The sequence below is a fragment of the Cynocephalus volans genome, chromosome 1 (genome assembly GCF_027409185.1).
Source record: "Cynocephalus volans isolate mCynVol1 chromosome 1, mCynVol1.pri, whole genome shotgun sequence".
NCBI lineage: Eukaryota > Metazoa > Chordata > Mammalia > Dermoptera > Cynocephalidae > Cynocephalus > Cynocephalus volans.
This window is the reverse complement of record NC_084460.1, coordinates 238001747-238027686: the sequence shown is the minus strand read 5'-3', so window position 1 is coordinate 238027686 and position 25940 is coordinate 238001747. Positions and strand designations below refer to the sequence as shown.

General features: G+C 35.4%; 1 protein-coding gene across 3 annotated transcripts in view; it reads right to left on the bottom strand.

The window, feature by feature from the left end:
- UBR3 (ubiquitin protein ligase E3 component n-recognin 3) overlaps positions 1-25940 on the bottom strand; it is a 233502-nt gene that overhangs the window by 187864 nt on the left and 19698 nt on the right. For 2 of the 3 annotated variants that reach the window (XM_063088738.1, XM_063088752.1), the window contains exons 2-5: positions 17737-17876; positions 14766-14924; positions 7437-7580; positions 6671-6720 (exon numbers count right to left, since the gene is read on the bottom strand). In XM_063088738.1, the coding sequence (XP_062944808.1) occupies positions 6671-6720; positions 7437-7580; positions 14766-14924; positions 17737-17876 (493 nt within the window). The remainder of the gene's footprint in view (positions 1-6670; positions 6721-7436; positions 7581-14765; positions 14925-17736; positions 17877-25940) is intronic. The other variant, XM_063088745.1, reaches the window with a different exon arrangement.

The following is a 25940-nucleotide window of genomic DNA, read 5'->3' as shown; positions in this document are numbered from 1 at the left end:
GTTAATGTATTCCCTGTTGCAGATGTTCAAATTGGTGAGAAATTAGTGTTCACATTAGTGAGAAATGCAAATTAAATTATAGAGTATGTATAGCATGAAACTACTAAAATATACTATATATAAAATCTATTAGAATACAGATGTTTACAGTGAGTCACCTCTAAGTGATAGTAATAGATAATTTTACTACTTTTTGTTAATATTTTTTGTATTTATTCAACAATGAATATCGATTATAATTTTAATAAATATTTTTTAATACAAGTCTGATTTCCAATCCTAATTGCAACAATATGCACAAGATAATGGATTACTATTACAAGTCCTATATTTTTATTTTGAGAAAGAACAATACTTTTAACAAACAGGAATAATTCCCAATGGTGGAAATTTCAGGCATTAAGGAAGATAAAAACAAAACAGTTATCATGACCACAATTCCCTGCCCCTCTAAAATCATGTTGGGGATGAGGTTCTTCCCATTTATCCATGAGGAAGCAGGATAGGACTCCGGGAAAAGATGAAGGTCCAGCTGACAGGAGGAAATAAGCCAAGTACGATCTCAACCCAGACATCATTTGCACAGCCCTCAGAAATCCTTTCCAGGCCTTACTAGTCCCCAGGCAGGGAAGTAGGCATCACTGCTACATGTGTTTTGGATAGAAAATATGGATCTATGTCCAAATCATTTTGGACAAGACACAAGAAGACATGAGACAAGAAAACCCAAGAAAAACCAATTCAAATTCCCAGTCTGCAAAATCTACAGATGGTTTCTCAACTGAAATTAACCTTTCTTTCTCTGATGGATTTACTAGGCAGATGAAAAAATGTGAGCTCCATAAAAAGAAGTCAGGTAAATTTACAGCTAGTTAAAACATACTCAAAGAATGTTAATACAGAATACACAAGGCTAGAAGGAATATTTACATCAGATTATAAAAATAAAATTGAAAGGAGATCTTGAAAGACTAGAATAAGATGAAATTTAAAGATTTATGTAAACTACTGTAATCTGAGATTGTTTACTTCAAACCAATTTTACAAGTACAATTCAGGGAGGGAGCTCTAACTTTTTAGCTGTAAATTGGAGGTGGGAAAAAAACCCTGGGCTTTTCATTTGAACACTATTGGTTCCTGCCAACAGCTTAGGATAGTTGCTAAAAGGCTAACAAAAAACTCTGGACCTTAATGAAGGCACAGTATGCTTATTGAAAGAGGTTCCATCACCATGCACTGAATTAGATCATAGATTTTAAAAGGAAATGAATTTACTAGAAAAGAAAGAGCTATGTACAATAGAGAACAGTAAATATTTAAAGGGGCATCATATAGAAGTAAAAACAAAAATCTATCTAGAGGGCAAAATAAGAAATGTATGAACATTATAATATTTAACACAGTATTGAGAAGAAATTACCTAATAAATTAGAGCTATCAAACAAAGGAATAATTTGCTTCATAAAATTGCTAAGCTCCCCACCATTGGAGGAGTTTATGGCGAGCTTACCAATTGTCAGAAATGCTGTAAAATCAATTCCTGCACTGGATAAGAAATACATTAGATATTTCTAAAGCCTTTCTCATCAAAAGTTTGTATGATTCTCCAACCCACCCTTCACCATTAATGTAATTTATAATAAATTAAAATTAAACCCTATACCTCCAAAAGTAAAATTAAACTTTTTCTTTTACCTATTCATTTATAAAAAGCATCTCAGTTTTAATTTCAATAATCCTACATATGGAGTTTGGATGTGTTGTCCCCTCCAAAACTTATGTGGAAATTTGATCTCCAATGTGGCAGTGTTGGAAACTGATTGAGTCATGGGGGCAGATCCCTCATGAATGGATTAATGCTCTCCCTGGGGTAGGGGGGATTAATGAGTGAGTTCTTGCTCTATTATTTCCCGCGAGAGCTTGTTGCTTAAAAGGACCCTGGCACCTTCTCTCTCTCTCTCTTGCTTGCTTCCTCTTGCCATGTGATCTGCTTGTACCTGCTGGCTGCCTGCCACTTTCCCGCCATGAGTAGAAACAGCCTGAGGCCCATGCCAGATGCAGCTGTCCCAGAATCCTAAGCCAAATAAACCCCTCTTCTTTATAAATCACCCAATCTCAGGTATTTCTGTTATAGCAACACAAAACGGACTAAAACACCTACTTTTGCTATAAATTTTTGCAAATTAGTTTTAACTATTCATTTGGATTCTATCTTGAATAAAGACAAGAATATTCAGAGCATATCTACACAGTAACTTATTTTATTTTGCTAAGTGGTTATTCCTCAATTATGTGAGAGTATACAGAAAAAAAGACTAGAAGTAAATGAGCAAAATTAAAAATAATAGTTATCTCTGGATGGGAGGGCTAAAGGTAAACGGTTCCTTTTTCGTAGATTTTTTCTATTTTTTAATTTTTCCACAATGTGATATTTATTTTATCACGGTTTCACAGGAGAGAAGTGTTTTAAATTGTTTCATTTGTATTAACAAGGAGCTACCTCAAAGTCACAGAGATTAATGATCTGGTCATTGCACACAGGTAAAAGAACACTACTTACAGTATTGGCCACAGTGAATATAATCTTTCCTTGAAAAGTTATCGTCATCTAAAAGATCCTATTCCCTCTAAGAAACTCTCTAATTAGACCCATTTACATATAATACTGGATATAATTTTCTTCTGAATTGGATTATCTGATGGTTATAAATTTAAACAAAAGTTATTAATTTTTAAGTACTTCATAAAGTTAAGATGTGCTCTGAATTTTGTTTTTGGTCCCATACAATACAAACAACATTTTCTACTCTCATTTCATATAAACTACCCAAAAAAGAATAAGTGGTAGTAGTAGAAAGAATGTCATGTGTATAAATAGCACTGCTAAGTACGTAATGTTCTGCTACTCTAGGGACAGCAAGCACAAATATCTGACACAACTTGTATGAATAAAATTAAGTAGACTATAATACACTCATTCAAATGAACTTCATGCAAATAGAAATCTTGCTGCTGTTATAATTTCAAATTTGTTTCTTCATTTTTAAAATGAAGTGGTAGGATTAGATTACATCTAGAGTCTCTTCTAATACTAAATTCTAACTTAAAACATTTTTTTAATTGTTACAATTCCCTCTCTATAGTAGTAATTAAGATGTCACTGTCCTCCCCCTATCTTACTTTATATATAATTTGTTAAATTATAAAAAAGAAATCATGAAAAGAGTTTGCTTAATAATCCCATGGCCCTATAGGGTTAAAGGTGTAGCAACTCTAATTTTTAAGTCATATTCCAGCTCTTTGCTAAATTTCAAATATAAATACTAAAGCAAATATGCCATTTGTGTTTATGGTTGCAAAGAAAAAAAACTGCAATATCACTTTAAAAGCCTTAATAAAATTTTTAAATGGCATAAAATAGTTATTTGTTCAAGAACACCCCTATCATACTCTCCATCTATCTTATCCCTTCACCTATGTTCTCCTTAATCTATTATTCTTTATTAAATTAATTCTTGCATTTTTGATTATTTATGTAAAAAATACTTTGAAAAGAATAAAAGTACAGTACATATTTAAAATAGTAATGTCATTAATTTTTAAGTGGGTCAGTAGAAATTCTTATATCTCTCTCTAAATAAATCACAGTAAAATTCAATTAACTTGCTTCTAGTTTATAATGTCTAGCCCCCAATCAAGTTTTTTCCCCATGTAGGTCCTAATAAAATAATGTTTCCTATTAAGAAATAAGAAAGAAACCAGAGTAAAATAGGATAGATGACCCCAAGAAGAGACTAGCAGAACAGTCACAGTAATCTTACAGCTTCATTGATTAATTCAATTCAAAAGTATATTTTGCTCCTTAAACTGCAATGAACGGTAGAAAGATTCTATTATATTCCCTTTTGCTTTACAAAGGTAAAAATCAATTCCAAAATATTTTACAATCTTAAATTTAAATTTTCATTCTCTTGATGTACAAAAGTAACTATTATATTTAAGGAAAACTTTGATTTCCATTAAAACCCTACGACAGCCATTAATGACTACAGTGGTATTTCATTATTAGTTATAGTTTTTCCCAAGAGACAAGTGCCACTGAAATGGATGGAAAAATCTATCATCAATTGTTGGTACATTATTTAGCTATAATCACTAATCATTATTGGATATCAACAGAATACAGGGAAAAGAATTCCTAAAGTCACATCCTGGTTGTGAAGAGTCTAAACTCCTTTAAATATATAAGTTAAATATGTATCACATGCTTTGAAAGTAAGTCTTCTCAGCTACTATCACAAAAATAGTACATTATGAGGGTAGGGGTTGAAATAAAGTATTTTAAAGTTGTCACCATCTAAAAGTATTTACCATGATATTCACACTGAGACATAACAAATTTTGGTTTCATTTTTTTAATTTTAAAAAGTTACTTCTAAGAACTATATTGGTATAACCATTTAAACATAAGTAACAAAGCAATTTTCCCTTATAAATTATATACTAATAAAATATAGGAATAAAGGATTTATTAGAAACATTTATTATTGTCTTCCAGTCAAGATAGCGGAATAGACCATCCCCAACATCACTCTCTTCCACAAATCAACCAATTTACAACTATTAAATTATCTAGCCAAGCTGGAGCCCCTAGAGCTCAGGGGAAGAGGAGGAGAGACCTATGGAGCGCACAAAGGTGGGAGAAGCCATGATGAGAGAAAGAAAAAACTGCTCCATTTCCTGCCATGGCTGCTTTAAGGCTGGAGCTGCTGAGTGCACAGAACAAGAGCTGGCTAAAATGCCACAGCTGTGCCTTTCAGATGGAGTTGCTTGGAGGCAGCAGGAGAGAAGAGGGCCTTGGTAGCCCCCAGGCCAGCAGTACCACCAACAGGATTCCTGTGGACCCACATAGGAGCGAGGAGCCACAACAACTGAAAAAAAGGAGACACTCAGAGGCCAGTGAGTCATCGCAAGGGACTGGAGCAGGGCCCACCCCATGGGAAGTGTTTGCAGCAAGGGCAGTCAGGGAGACAAGACCACCAGGGGAATGCTGGGGGACAGCAAGGACAGCTGATCTGCCCCCCAATCAGTGCAGGACCACTCAGAGGAGACTGGTCAAGAATTGTAAGGGGTACGTACAGTTTGATGAAAAGACTCAAGCCCAGACCAGTGTTCCTATACAACTCAGGTGCATCAGATTTCACCAGATCTGGAAGTACCTATAAAGTCAACTATTAAAACCTGAGCTGCACAAAAAGCCTTCCCTAGGGAATCAGCAGCAAAGTAGCGATATAGCCCAACCACAGAGCTCAAGTACTGGTCCCCACAGGAAGTTCACCCATTTTCAAAGTAAGCGAAGGACAACAAATTAGTTTCAGTGTAGAGTTTAAGTGGTGAGAACAGCAAATAATCCAACACAGAACTGAAAGAAAAAACAAAGTACTCACAACCAGAGACAAAGATTGATAACTAGTAAACATCTCATTTCACCAAAGAACACCTATAACACCTCGAAGGAGTAGAAGTTCCCTGGGCTACCAAGACAGGAAGGGGGGAGGGCTGGGGGGTCTCAGCCATGGCCCTTGACACCCACAACCAGTCCCGAGGGTGGGGGCCGAGGGCCTTGGCCACACCTCCCCCTACACGGGCAACCAGCCCAGTGACAACCACCAAGCCACCACAGGAAAAGCCCCAGGCTCTCCCAAGCCAGGGCAGTGGGGGGCCATGGGCCTCATCCACACATCCCCACACACAAGCAGCCCAGCTGTGACTACCCAGCTGCCGCAGGAGGCGCTCAGGGCTCTCTCAAGCCAGGGTGCAGGGGCCTGAGGGTCTCAACCATGCCCCCATCCCCCATGTTCAATCAGCCCAGTGCCGACCAGCAAGCCTCAGCAAGAAGGGCCCAGGGTTCCTGAGCTGGGATGGTGGGGGGCAAGGGCTATTGCCACACCTCCTTGACATCTGCACCCAGCCCGGCAATAACCAAGCCACCACTGGAAGCCCACTGGTCTCTCCTGTGGGAATGTGGGGGGGTTCCACAGGCCTCAATCCCACCCTTCCTCCTTCCTCCATCCCATTTCCTTCCCCTTTCCCTTCTCCCTCTCCCTCTCAACTGCTCTACAACAACATTGTAGAATGTAAAAAAAAAAAAAAATTAATAAAATTTTTTTTAAAAAGAAATATTTTTTATTAATAAACATTACATAAAATAGAAATTCTGAATTGACAGTCTATTTACCAGTACATTGCTTTTTTTAGATAATCCCTGACATGTAAGGTATAACTTATTATTAGATCAGAAAAATAGTTACATTTCATGTTCTTTTAAGAAATTATTCTAGACTTAGCTAAATTTTCTTAATTTCACTGTACATATGACAGCTATTTGGATACACTTAAGGATATCTTCTTCGGAAAAATCTCTATTTCTATCTCCCACTTTTAAACTGTGAAAAGAGAAATGACTTATAAAGAAGAAATAAAAATCTAGTTGTAATTCTTGTTCTTTTACTAAGCAACTGTGTGATCTAGGCTTCCCAGAAGCCACTCTCAGCTTCAGTATCCCTGTCTGTAGAACAAGAAACTTAAACTAGAAAGCACCCACAAATCTACATAGTTCTAAAACTTTTAAAATTCTATTTATAAAAAAGTTTTAAATTTTAAATCTCACCTCATCTGAAGAATCTACTTGTCCCAATGTTCCTGTTGCACCTGCAAAACCTTTAGAGAGAAGAAAAAAATGTTGCCCTTCTTAGATGTTATATATATAGTTTTACTTTAAAATTATTTTGAAACATACAAATTCAAAAAGCTAAGTTTTGCTATGTTAGGACACCTCATTCTAACAGTTATTTTGGAAAAGTTCAACATTTATCTTAAATAAATTTGGACCTAATAGGTTGATACTTCAATAGGAAACCAGTGAAAGGCAGATTTAATAATTACAAGTGATGTTTCAAAAAGATCTCTTTCTTTTTAGTTTTAAACCGTGGTTTACTAAAATAGTAAGCTAGCTGGGAGCTGGCTGGTTAGCTCTATCAGCAGAGCATGGTACTAATAACACCAAGTCAAGGCTTCGGATCCCCACACCAGCCATCCACCAAAAAAAATTTTTTTTAATAAAAAACAAAAAATAGAATATTAAGCTAGTAAAGTTTTCGGCTACTCTTCAACAGCAACTTTTACATTTCTATGAGTTAGAATCAGAACCTTAATAAACTAACCAAATTCCTCTTAAGGAAAATGCATTCTCTTCTTTGGCCAATCTATTATTTTTTGCCTGTAAAATTTTACTACTTTTCTTGCAAGGAATGACACACTATTTCAGCTCAAAATAAATTTCTTCATTAATGAGTAAAGTTTAAGAGATTTTTTTTTTGTTTTTTGATTTTAATACAGAAAAGTTACTAATGTTCAAATTAAATACTTAGACCAACCTTGAACTGCCAGAGTGCTAGTACCAGCAGATGGCTCCTGCATACCATATACAAGCTTATCCTCAGGATATGTAAGACCAGAGCTCTTCAAAGCTATAAGGTACTTTTCATGACTTTTCTTTGCCCAAGCATTTTCTCCAAGACCTAATATTTAAAACAAACTTAAAATTAGGGGAAAAAAATTCCACTCAAAATCTAAGTACAATCATCTCATTAACTAACATAGGTTTTATTTCATAAAATAGGTGAAATTCTAATGGAGGGGGAACCCTAGAACAAATAAAATAGCTTCAGATAACATTTTTGTGCTTATGTTTGCCATTAACAATCCAGAATGCACAGCATGTTTATAACAAACAGTGAAATCTATTAATTTCACCAAATCTGTATAATTTAGAGCATCTAAAATATACAATCGAATATACGCAAGGCACAGGGAGTGCAAAGATTGATAAGGCATTATCCTAGCCTTCAAGGAACTTGAAAAAGAAAGGCAGACAGATAACATAGTAGATGACAATCATGCAGCAGACTCTACCATTTGTTTTGACAACCCGCGCTCTCAGACTAGCTCTCAGACTTACTCAAAGTGGACTTTAGGAAAGGCTTCCGGGGGGAAATAACACCAAAGTGGAATTTTCAAATAATCCAAACAGAATTGCTTTTAATTCCCATTTTACCAAGCTTTTTATTATCGTATTTAAGGAATTAAAAGTATAATTTCTACAGAAATATTGGTTAAAACTAATTTATTTCCAATAATATTGAGTTTAGGTTCTACAATTAATCCTAGAACTTCTGTTTTAGCATTTCAGCTTAATAATTATTGTCTTATCTTTTAATATACTATGGAGGATGGAATAATAGTTTTAAAAAAACAGACCGATGAGAGTTCTTTAAAATATACATATATTCTCCACATGAAAGCCAAATTATCATCAAATTTGCCACTTCTTAGGTAGCTTGTGTATCTTAAATTAAGCTCTCAAAGTCAGTGATTATATAAATATATAAATGAGTTTAATATTTGCTGCACTTTTCTATGTTTCCTTTCTTTGTTACCCTCAATAATTGCAATAGAATAGTTTTTTTGGTTTGGGGGTTGTTTTGTGTTTTTTTTTAACTTACAACTTCTGTCTGGGCTAGTTTAAAAAAAATAAGTAAAACGCCAACACAGATTAAAAAAACGAGAATACATCACTCCTTCGATTCGAGTCCAATATTAAAAACAACCACAATTAGTTTTTAAAGAACATTCAGGATCCTATAAAAGAAATGATTAAATGTCTCCTGAATTATTAAAAAGCCATGCATTGATCTTCAATGACAGATAAAATTTTTGTCATACTACTTAATCAACAAAATATATTTCATTAATCCCTCACAACCCTTGAGAAAAATGTATAATCACCATTTCTACAAATGAAGAAACTGAGGCTTAGAAAGATAACATGGCTAGCCAGTGAGTATACAAGCACAGTAGAAGTAAGGCTAGACTGCAGATTTCAAACTTTTGAATCAAAATCTAATTTGATTTCCATCATCAAGAGTTAGCTAAGGGCTAGAGCTCAAGGCAAGAAGAGGAGAGACCTACGGTGTTGATAAAGGCAGGAGAGGCCACGATGAAAGAAAGGATCGCTCCCACCACTTTGAGCCCTGGTCACTTTAAGGCTGGAGCTGGTGAGCACACGGAGCCAAAAAGCTGGCAAAAGCCACAGCTGTGCTCTTCATATGAAGTTGATTGGAGGAGGCAGGGAAGAAGAGGGCCTTGGCCCCCAGGCCAGCAAGATCACTAACAGGGTTCCCATGGACCCACACAGGAGCGAAGAGCCACAGACAACAGAAAAAAGCAAATACCCGGTGAGGTATTTCAAGGGACCAGCGCATGGCCCATCCCATGGGAAGTGTTTGGAGTGCAGGAGAGACCAGTCCACCGGGGGAACACTGGCACACAGCATGGATAGCTGATCTGCCCTCCAATCAGCACAGGACCAGTCAGTGGAGACTGGTCAGGAATATAGAACTATAGGGGGTGCAGTTTACTGAAAAGTTCCAGGCCCAGACCAGAGTGTCCACAGAACCCAGGATTACCGGATCTCACAAGACCCAGAAGTACTTAAAAGGTCAACAATTAAAACCTGAGCTGCACAAAAAGCCTTCCCCAGGGAATCAGCAGCAATGAAGCAATTTAGCTCAACCACTGGGCTCAAGTGCTGGTCCCCACAGGAAGTTCCCCCATTTTAGAAGTAAGCAAAAGACAGCAAATTAAGTCCAGTGCAGAGTTTAAGTGGTGGGAACAGTAAATAATCCAACACAGAAGTGAAAGAAAAAAACATCCACAGATCAGAGACAAGTTTGATATTAACTAGTAAAGGTCTAACACCACCAAAGAACACCTATAAAACCTAGAAGGACCAGAAGATCCCTGAGCTCCCAAGCCAGGGAGTAGATGGGGAGGGCCAAGCGTCTCAGCCACACACTCCTGACATCTGAATCCAGCCCAGTGATGACACAGCCACTGCTGGAAACCCCTGATCTCCCCTGCCGGAATGAGGCAGGGGGCCATGGGCCTCGATCATGCTCCCCCTCTTTCCTCCTCTTCCCATCCTATTTTCCTTCCCCCTTCCCTTCTCCTTCTCCCCTACAACTGCTCTTTGACTACATCTTAGAATGAGGCATGGAGCCAGGGGAAGCCGAACCCAGCCACAACTAGGCAAGCTGCAGCCACCCTTCTGGGACCCCACTGGGATCCTGAGATGTGGATCCAGAGGAAGCCAAACCCAGATGCAACTAGGCAAGCTGCCACCACCACTCCAGGGCCCCGAGGCATGGAGAGGGGTGAAGCCAAACCCAGCCACAACCAGTTAAAGAGCTCACAAAAACACCATTTTCACACCGGTAGCCCTCCATAGCCACCACAATTGCCATGGCTGCCACAAAAGCAGCTAGTCTCTATAGCAGCAGTCACAGCCACCGTGCAGATGGCACACCAGACTCTCAACTTCACTGACACAAGGAGAGGCACCAGCAGAGACCAAAAATAAAAATAAAAAAGAAAGAGGTCCTCTCTCTCTACAAAGCACACTCCAGAGTCACAGAAGAAGCATCTGATTTACAATAACAGAAGACTTGATCACACCTGTCTCAGTACTGGACAGATTATCTAGGCAACAAACCAACAGAGGAACAGTTAATCTGTCAGATGGAGAGGACAAATCTATGGTTATTAGAGAGTGTCAGGCCTTAAAAACTAATGCCACCTTAAGTGACATTACAAGCAGTGCCATTATGGGCCCACAAGGGCGTATTAATGTGGCAGCCTAAGACGGCGCCGGGAGGAAGTAGGGTGGGGGTGTCTGCGGGAACCTTGCCTTAGCCCTTATTGGCCAAATACACGCTTCCGCACTCGAGGTTGCAATAGCTAGGCATTGAGACAGGATGCATGCTCTCTTGACCTTTAAGCTGATAAGATTATGTAAAAAACCTCCCTTCCCCATTTGCCTTTAAAAGCAAGTGCTTGTGTGATAATAAACGGAACTGCTCAACAGAACGCGTCTGAGTGTCCTTTGACCGGGCTGTTTTTGGGGCCGGCGGTGTGTTCACCTCTCTTCACGGCTCTCTTCCCCCGTCTCCTTCCAAAGGGGACAGGAGGGAAAGAGGAATCCTGGGCCATTCGCTCACCCACCGAAAGGAATGAGGCTAGGGCTGTTCGGGTCGGCTGGCGGCGGACCCAACAAGAGAGGGGAGGAGGAAGTAGTGAAGGGGAGGGAGAGGAGGAAGGTGAGAGATTGGATAGGGGCATAAAGAATAAGTATGATTTGTAACAATGAATATGCTAATAAAAAACAAAAAAAATTAAATGCTTTGGACTGATCAAAAATAGTTAGCTAAAGATTGTTCTTCTTGTAAGAATTAGAATACTTATAGAAATAAAAGAGGACAATTACCACAAATTATTCTTAAATATACATTCTTACAATTAAGAACAACATGCTTGTTCTCTTTCCCAACAGTTGATAGTTTCTGAACCACTTTCTAGGTTGAAGAAATAATAGATGTCCACATATGATTTCTACTTCTCTCCAACTTCATCACCAAACCTCAAATACAAGCTACCATCATCATCTTTATCATAGAATTCTACATTTGAGCTGCTTTTCTTGCCCCATCCAATCTATTGTTGGCAAAACAAGTCATCTTTTTAAAACACGTGTCTGATCTTATCACTGTTAAGCTTAAAATATTCCCATGACTTCCCACTACATTTCAAATAAGATGTAAAATCTTACACGGCCCATGATGAGCTGCCTGATCTGGATCTAGTCTAAAGTGGTAGCCTTATTTCCACTGTCCCCCTACATTCATTTCACTTCAACCACATTAGACTTTTTTAGTCCCTTATTAAAAAATAAGGTCATTCTACCTACAAATATTCCCACATGCTGGTCCCTCTGACTGAAATCTAGGAGATGTGTAGGTGTGATTTTCTTTGCATTTATCCTGTTTGGGATTCATTAAGCATCTTGGATCCATAAATCAATGTTTATTACCCAATTTGAGGAATTCTAGTCATATTTCTTCAAATGTTTTGAGACTCCAATTATGTGCACGTTAGATCATCTGATTCTAACAGGCCTCTGAGGCTGTTTTCTTCAATCACTTTTCTCTCTGTTCTCCAAATCAGATAATCTATTGATCTATGTTCAAATACACTAACTCTTTCTTCTACCTTCTCCAATCTGCTGCTAAACCCATCCAGTGAGTTTTTCAATTTAGTTATTGTACTTTACAATAACTTTCAGTTCTAGAACTTCACTTCGGTTCTTTTTGTTTACATTTCTTTGCTAAAACTCTTTGTCTCTTCACTCATTAACATCATATTTTCCTTTAATTCTTTGAACATGTTTTCCTTTAATTTCTTGAACATATTTATAATAGTTGCCTTAATGTCTTTAGCTGTTAAACCCCAACATCTGGGCCATCTCAAGGCCACTTTCTAGTGACTGTTTTTGGGGGGTAAGAGGTGGCTGGCCAGTACAGGAATTGAATCCTGAACCTTGGTGTTATCAGCACCATATTCTAAGCAACTGAGCTAACGAGCCAGCCTTTTTTCTTGACTATACAAGGGTACTTCCAAAAGCTCACAGAAAACTTCATATTATCTTTTAATTCTATTTTTCTGTGAACTTTTTGAAGTACCTTCATAGTATACAAATTCTTATTTTCTTGCATGTCCGTTTATTTTTATCATATACTGGATATTCTAATGACACATTATAAAAAAATTCTTGATTCTGTTATGTTCCTCTAAAGAGTACTAATATTTTGGCTAGCTGGTTAGCTCAGCTGGCTAGAGCATATTCTTGATAACACCAAGGTCAAGGGTTTGGATCCCCATACTGGACAGCCACCAAAAAAATAAAAATAACAAAACAAAGAGTACTAATTTTTTATCTAGATGACAGTTCAGTTACAGGCTGATCACCTAGAACTCATGAAGGCTTGGTTTTACACTTCATATGGGGCAGACCTGTGGAAAGCCTACAGTGCTCAGAAGGCCCTCTAAATTAACAGAAATCATCTCCAAACTCTACCTGCCTTGCAGATACTGTCAAGGTTATAGGCTTTGTTAAAGCTAACACACAGTATACCTTACTCCAAGGTTTAGCCTTCTCGTGTCTCAGCTACATGCCTGAGGTATTAGCAAGGTCTTTCCAGTCTAGTTGGGCTGCAACTCCAATGTCCCCCAAAACTGCTTCATCTCTTATATCACAATTCTGCTTTTAATCCCATAGCAGTCACTCTCTAGTAGATTTAAGTAGTCTTATCCCATACATGTGTAACTCAGTCCTCAGCCAAGCACTTCAGACGTCCAACACAAGTCAGTCCCACCATATCTCAGTGCTGCATCCCAAAGATACCACAGTTTCCAATTGCTTCAGCTGCCATAAACTGTGATCTCTGCATTCTTAACTCAGCGGAACCACCATGTTCTGCTCAATGCCGGCTTGCTGCACTACTGTCAGGAAGTTGTCCCCAGACAGAACCTGAGCAATCATGAGGCTCACTCATGCTCTTCCTTTCTGAGCAAAAGAGAGTTTATGGTCTTGTGCTGCCTGTTGTCCAATATTTGAAAACAGCTGCCTCACCTTTTATCCAGTTTTATATTATTTATGATATAAGGGCTAGTCCAACAGTCATAAACCAAAGATGTCTTCTGCCTGGAATCTAACCCACCCCATTACCACCCAAGCCCTCTCACCCTCTAGCTAAATGACTTCCTCTCAACCATTAGGCTTTACTTTAAATATCACTTCCTCAGTAAAATGTCTCCACCTCCTCCACCATTAAAATCAGGTCTCCATTTTATAACCACTTGCCCTACCTTTCCATAGCATTTACTACAGTTTATAATTAAAGTACACAAATTTTTAGTTTGGGAGTTTTATTAATGTCATCTCACTCACTAAACCATAATCTTTAAAAGGGGAAGGATAGGATTACCTTCCCCACCTCATGCGCTAAAGCCTAGCCCAGAGTCAAGCATATTATGGGTACTTAATAAGTATTTGTTGAAGAAATAAATATATAAGACAAGACTATAAATGACATACAGTAAACAATAAAGATGAAAATTTCACTATTCTGAAGAAACATGATGAACTTCAATTTTCAAAACAAGATGTTCATAAGCCAGCAGAAAGAATACTGTTTAAAATATTTATAACAAGATTTTTAAATAATTGATATATTTATTGTACTATAAATGTGAGCAAACTAATGGCATAAAAACTATTTTGTATAGGCTGGCCAGTTAGCTCAGTAAGTTAGAGCGCAGCCTTATAATACCACGGTCACGGGTTCAGATGCCCTTACCAGCCAGCTGCCAAAACAAAAATAAAAAACATCTTGTATAACAGGTACACAAATACTCAGCAATTCCAAGTTTTATAACTTAAACTCTATATCATTATAAAATCCTAGGCCATATAATGCAAAATTTAGAACACCAGAAATGAAAGCACAGAAGTAGTGGTTGCTATTATTTGAAGAAGAAGTAGAGTTTAATTATGAATATGTCACACCAAAAGTTAGGAAACGTGGGTTCTAGTCCCAACACCAACATAAACTGGTGAGGTCTTAAACAGGTTATTTAATTTTTCTGGGCTCAGTATCCTCATCCATAAAATAGGAAGTTTTCTTAATAACTTCCAGCTTTAGCATTCTATAAAACAAAAATACATTTTACTTTTAAGTTCTAAAATATACTATTTCTTATGATTATAGTAATATAAGTAAATTATAAATTTCTTCTAACATTTTACTTACCAGAAGTCAGATCTTTGTAGTTTTGTTGGTTTGTCAAAACCTGAGTAAGAACAGACCGCATTGCTCCTCCCATTTTAGTTAGGTCTTCTAAAAAGGAAATTTGAGGTTCCAAGAGCTGAAGGACTTTGTTAAGGTCTTTTTCTGATGGTACATCAGCTGCTAAAAAAACAAGAAATCATATATCAAATAATTAAGGGTAACTTTTTAAAAAATATTTTGCTAAGAATAACAATATTTTATTCTTTAAGAATTATTAAGTGGCTTAGATGATAGTATTTTATAATCAGTAAGGTCAATATAAGAACTCTGTTTAGAAAATTGGTATCTGCCCAGCACCCAGCCTAGGGTAGACTTGCTCAGGAATTCAGTCCTCTAAAAAAAGTAGATGGGAAAAAGAGATGATCTCATAAAGTATTAAACATTTAATCTGTGTAAGAAGCATTCAGCCTGAGGGTCCTAACTTCCAGATATATAAATGTAATCATTAGATCATTTCAAAATAAGACAGTATTTAACAAAAAACTAAAATCACACCCTAGAATAAAATAAGATAGAATTCAAATATATTGAGAGTAGTGGAAGAATATCAGGACAAAATTACGTCAGCTCTAAATTTAAAGTTTAAACCTGTAGAGAAAATAACCCATCCCCTACTACATTCCAAAAATATAGACTCATATTAAGTGAAGGTCAAAGCAACTAAAATGAAAGGTAACTTTTCATAAATATGAATGATTTTACTAAAAACTTAAATACACACACACACACACACACACACACACACACACACACACACACACACACACACACACACACAGGCAAAATATGCCTAGCAGATCTGAAGGGAGAGATAAGAAACTTGAACAGCAACTGGGAAAGACCCTTGATTTGGTGTTGTCAGAACCACGTTCTCCCAAGTGAACTAACGAGTCATCCCTATATAGGGATCCAAACCCGTGGCCTTGGTGTTATCAGCACCATACTCTCCCAAGTGAGCCACGGGCCAGCCCTGAAAAAGAGGTGTTTTAAAGAAGCTAAAATCTAACAGGAAAAAGTATATAGAAATATCTGGAGCTTAGCCATCACTGATTAAAAGAATACTTATAAGGGAGCTACAAGAGAGACTGTGTACTCAGGAAAGGGGACATCGATTTCATTCAACTTTTATTCAGCTTCTCAAACCTTATTTTCTCAGTGGAAAGCTAATGCTACATATCACTCATCTTTACATTCTACCCAATGACTTATGTGGCAACATAGTAGATACTTAATCAACAGTTACTGTTGGTTTCCAAAGGCTCTGACATAAGCTCTAACACTGATCTAAGGACTATAGGGTGAAATGAGAAACAGAACCCAATGCAACTGTGAAACCACAAGATCTCTGAGCTTCCATCACCTTGAATTAGATGATTGCAAGTTCCTTCTTTAATTTTAAACAATGATCTCTACACAAAGTAATACAGTATTTTTTTTTTTGCACAGAAATTAATGCTGAGCACAAGTGGTAATGTAAAAATGAAAATTTCACAAATCTACGTTCATGAAGCTCATCTTTAGATGGAAAATGCTTCCATTCATTCCTTTATGTTTTCAGATAGATAACATAATTTCCAAAGCTATGTATTTACATTGCCTACATTTTATAACTGCTAAATATCACCAAAGAAAAAAATAATTATAATATACTTTTCCATGAAGTTCATTAAAGTAATGGTAAGTTTTAAGGTTCTCATTATAAATGATTTCTACCCATCACATTTCTAAAATAGGACAGTTATAATATAAAATGTAAATTCTCAAAGAGTCTGTTAACTAGTTTATGAGAAATAATGCAGAGGGCAACTTCAATAACCCAGTTGGTACGTGGTTCCTTCATTCCAAAGAGATAGTAATCTGGGACTAAATCAAAATAATATTTTTCTGTATTTTTAAGATATACACTTTGAGAGGAGAAGTACTTAACAAAGGATTGTGCATTTTTGCTTAAAATGTACAAATAAGGAAGTACAACAGTTTGCTCACAATAAAGATAACAAGATAGTTAGAAATGATGATGTTATATAACAATCCCTCACACTTTAAAGATGAGAACAGAAGATAAAAATGTGTACCATAGTTTCAAACTGAATATAAGATTATTTGTAGTATTAAATAATTTAAAACTGCTAAAAATAATGCAAAATGTGGTGTCATATGATAAAAATGCAGGTATCATTAGAAAAGTAAAAGAAAACATAAAAAGTTAATACAGTTGTTTCATACCACTAATTGATATCTGTAATTCACAATGTCAGACTGAGAACTTTAATAGATACTTAAATCCAAATATTTAATTAAACTATATTAATCAAGATTGTGACTAAATCTTAGAAGGCAAGAATACCTGTAACTTGAATGTTTCTTTTCTCTTTTTAATACTAACATGATGCTTATACCCATACACCACAATAAGACAGAATTCAAATATAATGAGGATATATATATATAAGAGAGCAATCTGACCTTACCATAAGTTGTTATATAATATACACGTAGGGGAATAAATATATATACAGACCTCTACCCAAAAAATTGGTAAAATAGTAATTTATCTCCTAATACTCTAAGATAAATTCAGACATTTCCAGAACATCTTAACTCTGCTCTATCATAAAGTCACTGATATGATTGCAAATAAAGGCACTTTAAGATTACTTTCTCATCCGCAAAAGGCCCAATAAGTTTGATCAAAAACATCTATGACCCCAGAAGCAGAAAGTGCCAAACCATGCCTACAGCAAAGTATCTATAAGGTTATATAATTTATTTTTAGTATGTTTTTATTCAGTCTCTCTGTATTTTGCAGTCATCTCTTTACAAATATTAAGCAAAAGAATAATACCCGAAAAAATTCACCTCATTATTAATGCCAAAACTTTGTTAATTGGAAACTTAAAAGAATACTAACATGGAGTGGATTAAAACATACCTGGTTCATTATAGCCTTCTCTTAAGTACTGAATAAGACAAAAAATAAATCTTGGAAGAACAAATTCAGACATCATCAGTAAGTCTTTGGGGACACAAGGAATATTTGAACTTGATTTAATTTGATGCCTTTTGCAAAACCTGTAACATGAAAAAGAAAAAAAATTAACAGTGATGTCTAACTGGCCAAGAATATATCACTTCTATTTACAATACTCATAAACAGAATGCAGGCCAATATCAAAGTCAGTATAATCCTCCTTTATGATTTTTAAGGCACCAAGTTAAAGGAATATAGTTTTAATTGGTCTTTAATCAAAAATGGCGCTCAGGGAGATTTTTCCTAATAAAAGACCATACTAGTTAGGTTCCAACTAGAATACAAAAAGAAAATCTCATTACAGGATTTATATTTTTTAACTGCAATTTATTACTTTCAAATACTATTTTATTACTTCCACTCTTTATAAACCATTAAGTACAAGTTGATCATTTCCAAGGAATTTACATTTTCAATTTCTTAACTATTTCTAATTTACTGCATTAATGAATAAGCGATATAAATGCTTGAATTTTAAGTTTATACTCTCAAATGTATACATTCCTTTTAATCTTGTTTATACTCATTTTAAAGTATGATTGATAAAACTGAGCGAAAATGAAGTAAACTATCCTATACTCACAATCCAAATAATCACAAATAAGTTATTTCATGGCCAAACATAAAATTACCACATGAAACATATAAAATGCCTAGAAATAAACAAAACAGGAAGAATGCAGAAACTACTTTAGCTGAAAAACATAAAAGAAGTGAATAGAGAAAAACTAAACTCCTAAATGGAAAGACCAAAAAAAATTTTTTTTTAAGTCAGTTCCTCCAACTTGATGCTATTAGTTTAAATCCCAATGGATAAAGTTCAAATGGAAGAGCATATACGTGAAAAATATTAGCAAAACTTGAAAAAAAAAGATTAATGATAGTGAACTGGACCTTAAAACATAATATAAAACTATTTTAATTAAAACTCCATGGTAATATGATAACATCTATGGACCACAATGGAGTCCAGAAAAAGAGTACATAAATTTGTAAATTTAATATATAAGTGTTGCATCTCAATTCAATGTGGTGGGTAGAAGACTTTTTATAAATTGCTTTAAGACCAAATAGATTACTAAATGCAGAAAGTAAATTCGATACCTACCTTACACAATACACAATAAAAATCAAAGGTGAGAAAAGTAACGTGGAAGAAAATTAACTATTCTCCTACATTATTTGAGTATTGAATGCCTAAGACTTGACACCAAAAGCCATAAAAGAAAACAAATAACTACATAAGTCAAAAGCTTCTAAACAGAAAACAGCAACAAACTGGAAAAAATATTTACAATATATAAAACAGAAGAGTAATATATCATGATTACAAACTCTCAAAAATGGATAAGAAAAAGAAAACAATTCAATAGAAAAATCAGGCAAAGTCATGAATAATTCGTAAGAGAAGTACTGCATAACCACTAAACATATGAAAAGGTGCCCCAGTTCTCTAATAATCAAAGCAATGAATTTTATTAAAACAAAAAATGAATAACTGGAAAATGACCATTTTGTGATACATACTGAAATAATTGACCCATGTGATGGAGCCATTAGAAGACAGTTTGAGGGGAAATTTTCCACTTACAGATCAGACTATCACATCCTTATCAATCTTAATATGACCAGAAGTGAAAAAACCAGATACTGTGATACATGTGAAGCACACAGCACCATTTATGAAGTGTTCTTATCAAACATGTTAAACTTGAATGATACCAAGTCTATAAGGCTAACTTCCACTTACAAGAAGTATGAGAGATAAAGGAACAAATTAAATGACACCGCAAAAATGCAAATAGACAAATCAAGAATGTGGGACATTACACAGAACAACTGACCCGGTTTCTGCAACCTGTCGGTGGCAGGGAGGGAAAGGGGGCCAAAGGACCACTCTAGGTTAAAAGATGCATAAGAAACCCAATAATTAACATAACATGCGAACAAATTCTAACAAACCAACTCAAAAGGGCAGTTGTTAGTCAAGAAATCTGATTATGAACTGGGTAGTAGTTCACTATGGTTTATTTTATTAGGTGTGATAATGGCATTGTGGTTATATAAGAAAATGTTTATGGATATTTGATATTAAGGTATATTGGGTGAACAATACAGTATTGTGATTATCACTGAAAAGAGAAGTTCTTGTCTTTTAGATGACAGAAAGAGGGAGAAATATTTACAGATGAAATGCTATATGTGACCTGCTTCAAAATAATCTGGTGGAGTGACAGGAAGTAGCTGGAAGTACACCAAGACCACCTATGCATTGCTAATTGTTGAAACTGGGAGATGGATACATGGGATTTCATTATTTTATGCTCAAAGCCAATAAAGTACTTCTTTCTGAATTTTAAGGCACCAGTTTAAAATAATGTGGTTTAAATTTGTCTTTAAGTCAAAAATGGTGCCAAGAATTTTTTCCTAATAAAAGACTCTTACTAGTTAGGTTCATTGTGCTCATTGCTTTTACATACGTTTGAAATTATCTGTACTAAAACGCTAAAAATTAACAACTAGAAAGAAAATATCGATTTTTTTGAACATGAATACTGGAGCATGTTAAGGTGAAATGACATAAGTTTTGGGATTTGCTTTAATATAAGGGCAGTTGAAGCAAATGTGGCAAAAATCTTGATAAATATTGAGTGTGGATGATGGGTATATGAAGGTTCAGTGCTGTGCTGTATTTACCTTTATGTATGTTTGATAATTTTCATAACATAAAAATGGCCTTCTTATCTTGCAAGTTAGATAAAATCCACTTTACTAATTCACTGTTGAAAATCATGTTCAGAAATTTTTATCATCCATATGTAAGTATAAACAGGTCCAGTTTTTGGTGGCACTTTTACAATATCTATTAAAATTTTAAATGTTCATAACAAACATTTAAAGAAATTTCTATGTCTAGGAATTCATTATACAGAAATACTCCGAAATTTGCAAAAATATATTTACAAAAATTTTCATTACACTACAATTTGCAATGCAGAAGTTAGAAACAACTCATGTGTTCATTAATAGAAGAAAAGATAACCAAACTATGGTAGATCCATAAAGTACTTTGCGAGTGTTAAAAAGAATGAGGTAGCTCAACAGGCACTAAAATATAACCATATCTATGATAAATTGAGAAAAGAATTGCATACTAGTATGAACACTGTAATCTTTTTTACAAATAAAATTTTGGAGAAGGAAGGGAAAAGAAATGTTAATATATACATATGAGAAGAAAAATAGTTGGAGAAATGTGTACCAAATTTGGTGGAAATTGGGAGTGGAATATGGCATATTTTTACTTTTTACATTAATTCTACCTATAATGTTTGAATTTTATATAACAAACATATGTGTTACTTTGTAATCAAAAGGAAAAACTTTAAACCAAAAACAAACAATAATAAGTTATGCCATACATTTGGTTTTAGTTCTACAATTTAAATCATTAATTCTTACTCTCTTTTGGTTCAAGAACCTCTTTGAGAATTTAATGAAAGTTACAACTCTTTCTTTAAAAAAAAAAAATATACAAACACAAAATAAAGCATTCAGAATGTTCACAGTCTACTGAAATCTATCTGTCCTTAAGGTAGAGCTTCCAATTTTTGGGTCAGTAGATTACACTGTAGAGATACTGATTCCCCTAGTCCTCAAGGCAGACAGATGGGTGGGATCTGAGCAGCCTTCTCTCCTGTCTGTATCCCATCCAAAAATCATTTTCCGCATCTACCATATTATAAAAGGGTCAAGAAGCATTACACCATAAGGTCCAAACTTTGATCTAAAGAGAAATACAAATTTAAGAACTTCTTCCATCTGGGGCACTCAATATCTAAATAAAATTAAGGAAACTTAAAATGGTATTGTTTCTATAAGAGCATTTGAAGATAAAGGAGAACCTGGCCTGTGTAACAGGTTAGAGAGCCAATGGTACTCTAAGATAATTGAAAGAGCCTATAAGCATAAATGTGAAAAGAGAGAAAAAACATGAAAGAAAAGCCAGAAGAGAAGAATGGGAAAACATACGGGGCACAAAAACTGAAGGATGCAATGAAAGACTTGACAACTGAAAAGCAGGAAAAGAGAAAGGATTAGAAGGCACAGAAAGCTCTTTCAGACACTTTCTGTGCAGGAAAGAAACCAATTCAAAAGATCTACTGGGCAAAGAGTGAAGAACAATTTGAACAGAGCACCAAATGGCTTTGAAGAGTGAAGTTTCAACCTAGAACTAATAAGCCCAACGAACAACAAGAATGGTATAAGTAACTTACGGACTGAGGTCACAGGAGTGTATCAGAAGACTGCAGCTTGAAAAAATTAATATCCAAAAGAACCAAGCACTGGGAACTAGTTTATTAAGTGAGGTAGAATGTCCAATATGGATGTAACATACTACAAGATTGCCAAATGAAGTTGGTTTTTGTATTTCTGGCTGAGCAGTGTGGGGACTAAAGTAACTTACATAGCAGATACTCTACAAAGACTTCATAAAACAAAGAATCTAATAGCAGAACACCAAAAATTATTTTAAAGGCATCCAATTAAAAAATCACCGGAGACCCATTTAATTGTTCAAATATTTTTTTGAAGAACTACTAGATGCCTGGCACTTAGGCCCTAGGAATACAGGGGCCTTGCTCTCATGGAAATAACTTTTGGGGGAGAGGGGGTGGTAAATGAGAGGGGGAAATATGAAAATATCTGACGGCACAATGCATAGAAAATATCCACTAGACTCCTTTAGATTGGGTTTGTCAGGGAACACCTTTCTATAGAGGTGATATTTAGGCTACAGGCCAAATTACGGGGGGGCAGGGAGAATTTGCTATTGTTACTTTGTGTATTTAGGTTGTACAGATTCAACTGTCAAGAATTTACTTAATTTATAACACCTAAATTGATCCTGAAACGCATGTCATTGTCATCAGCAATGACTAAGGCTACAGCTAGAACCAACAACTCAAGTGAGCTGACCAAAACACACCAGTAAGATCTGTCAAAAAGCCTGACAAATGAAACTACATGTAAACAAGTACTAAAGATCTCTCCCCTGGGCTGGCTGTTAGCCCAGATGGTTAGAGTGCAGTTTATAAAACCAAGATCCTATACTGGCCAGTCGCCAAAAAATGTCTCCCCAAGTCGACAGAGGAGGGCTTTCTATACAATTGGTATAGCTCCAAGTTAAAAATGAGGCAGGAAGCTGGCCAGTTAACTCAGTTGGTTAGAGCACAGTGCTGATAACACCAAGGTTCAGGGTTCAATCCCTGCACCAGCCACCCGTAAAAAAAAAAAAAAAAAAGTGACACAGTGTTCACGTTGGCAATTAGAGGTCACAGGAACCCAACAGTTTTGCAAGATTAAGAAGGTTAAATATTCCTTAATGAGGCAGGATGTTACAGCAATATTTGATTAAAATATTAAAAATGATTTTTGGATGTGACGGAGGCAACTGAGGCTGCTCAGACCCTGCCCATCTGTCTGTCTTGAGTACTGAGGGAATCAATACTTCTATACTGTAATCTACTGACCTAACAATTACTGTAATTAATTCTAAAATGATCAAATAGAACTATAGATATAGTGAATAAAACGACCCTTCCAAATTTTGTTTTACATCATCTTTTAAAAATTTTTCATTGAACTACAACTGATAGAAAGTTGTCCCAAAGATTGTGTACAATTCAATGAAGTATCACAAAGTGAGCATTCCCGTGTAACCATCAATTCAAGATCAAGAAACAGAACATTACCAGTACCCCAGAAACCCTCCTTATTTCTCCACTGATATCAAATTTAAATGACTAAAAGCAGAATAATTCCTGGACTCTGAAAGAAGGAGAGGAGAGAGGAAACAAAAGGGAAGGGAGTTCTGGTGGTCCATTTGCAAATTACTGAAACTTGGTGGGGGGTAGGAGGAAACAAAGAGGACAACTCATCTCAACCACATACTTCAAGAATTAGAAAAACACCTGGGATAATAAGCTCTCCTTCAAATTAGCCTTTGGCACATACATCGCATTCCCAACTTAGCAAAAATTACACAGATATACAATATTTTACATATAATTTTAGATTATTCACAGAGATCCATGGAGAGTAAGAGACCCCCAAATTAAAAGCCCCTGATCAAATAATCTATACCTTTCATTTCACAGATGGGAAAATCTCAGGAATATTAAATGACACACCTAACTAATAAAATTGTTAAAAGACTCCTGGAAGATCACAAAAGGCCTACTGTAAAGATATATGGTATCTACCTAATCTATATACTTAATATGATCCTAGTAAAAATATCAATAAAGAATAAACAAGCTGATTCTAAAGTTCATATGAGTAAATATGCAAGAATAGCTAAAAAAAAAGTCCGAAGAAAAGAGTAATAAAAGTGGAGTAGCTTTATCACATATCAAAACTTATTTTAAAGTTGAAAGAATCAAAACAGTGTCATATCCAGCCTTTGGAGAGCTTACATTCTAGAGGGCAGAGACAGACAATGATGATAAATAAACTATAATAAACAATTAAATAACTTATGAAACAATTATGATAATAAATGTAATATAAGATAAGATAAACAATCAAATAAACTATAGAGCAGCGAAAGGGGGAGTCAGAAATTCACCTATTTGTGTTCTTGGGTCATTTCTCTAGATATACATTTCTATATCTCTAATTCACAGAATTTCATTAAAGTACAGATGCATCTCATATGTAAAATTGTTAGGTTATAAAATGGTAAGAACTAAAAGAAAAATCTTTAAATTCCATCTATACAGATTTAGATATTATTTGGTGGGCCCTAAAGTACTAGAAAAGCAAAAGCAAAAGATATATGAAAACTAAAAATTTAAATTACAGAATTCTTTTAAGATCAAAAAACTTGAAAGTAAAAATAGAAATGTTGCAAATGTATTAAACTATTAAGATAGTAAATATAAATTGAAAGCTGAAAGCATAAAGAAAACAATGTCGTACAGATTAATGGTCAGATTAATTATTCTGGGTCCAGAAAGAGAACCAAATATATATGGAATTTAATTTATGATAAAGGTAGAATACAAATCTATGCAAAAATCATGGCTTATTCAGAAAAATGGTATTGAGATAATTAGGTAAACCAGCCAAGTCTGGGGAGGGCGGAGGAATTTCCTCACACCTCACACCATGATGATAAATAAATTCCTAACATATAAAAAAAAGTAAATGCAAATGTGAAATCATTAGAGTGCTAGAGCAAATGAGGAATTTATTTAATAATCATGTAGACAGCTTAAGTATGACAAAATCTAGAAACCATAGGAAAAAATATTAATAAACATAAAAATTGGCAATAAAAAATTTCTCCATGAAAAACATGTCCATGGGCATTTGTTTGTCAAAAGACAAATGGGAAAAAATGTTTCCAACTCATAAGTAGTCAAAGGGCTATTTTCCCTAAAACAATCCAAAAAAAAAACTGAGAAAAGGAAATACCAATGGCCATTAAACATATGAAAACATGCTCCATTTCATTCAATAAATGCATTAGGACTGGTTAGTTAGCTTACTTGGTTAGAGTGTGGTGGCCATAACACCAAGGTCAAGGGTTCAGATCCCCTTACCCGACAGCCACCAAAAATAGACAGGGGCCAACCTGTGGCTCACTTGGGAGAGTATGGTGTTGGTAACACCAAGGCCACAGGTTCAGATCCCTATATAGGGATGGCTGGTTAGCTCACTTGGGAGAGTGTGGTGCTGACAACACCAAGTCAAGGGTTAAGATCCCCTTACTGGTCATCTTTTAAAAAAAAAAATAGATAGATAGACAGATAAATGCATTGAAACTACATTGAGGAAAAAAACTCACATTGAGGAAAAAATTGTCAAGATGGAATAACAAGGACTAAATTTACATTCTCACCTTAAATAAAAGAAAACCATTTTTAAAAAGTATGGAACAATGGTTTTTGAACACTGGACAACAGATAGGGCAAAACTTGACCCTTAGAGAAGGAAAACAAAAAGGTAAGTCCCACAACTGCACCAGATTACTGCTTAAAGGCACTTTCCAGGATGCAGCAAAGGGAGGGGCCTGAACCCAAAGAGAGAACCTGTGG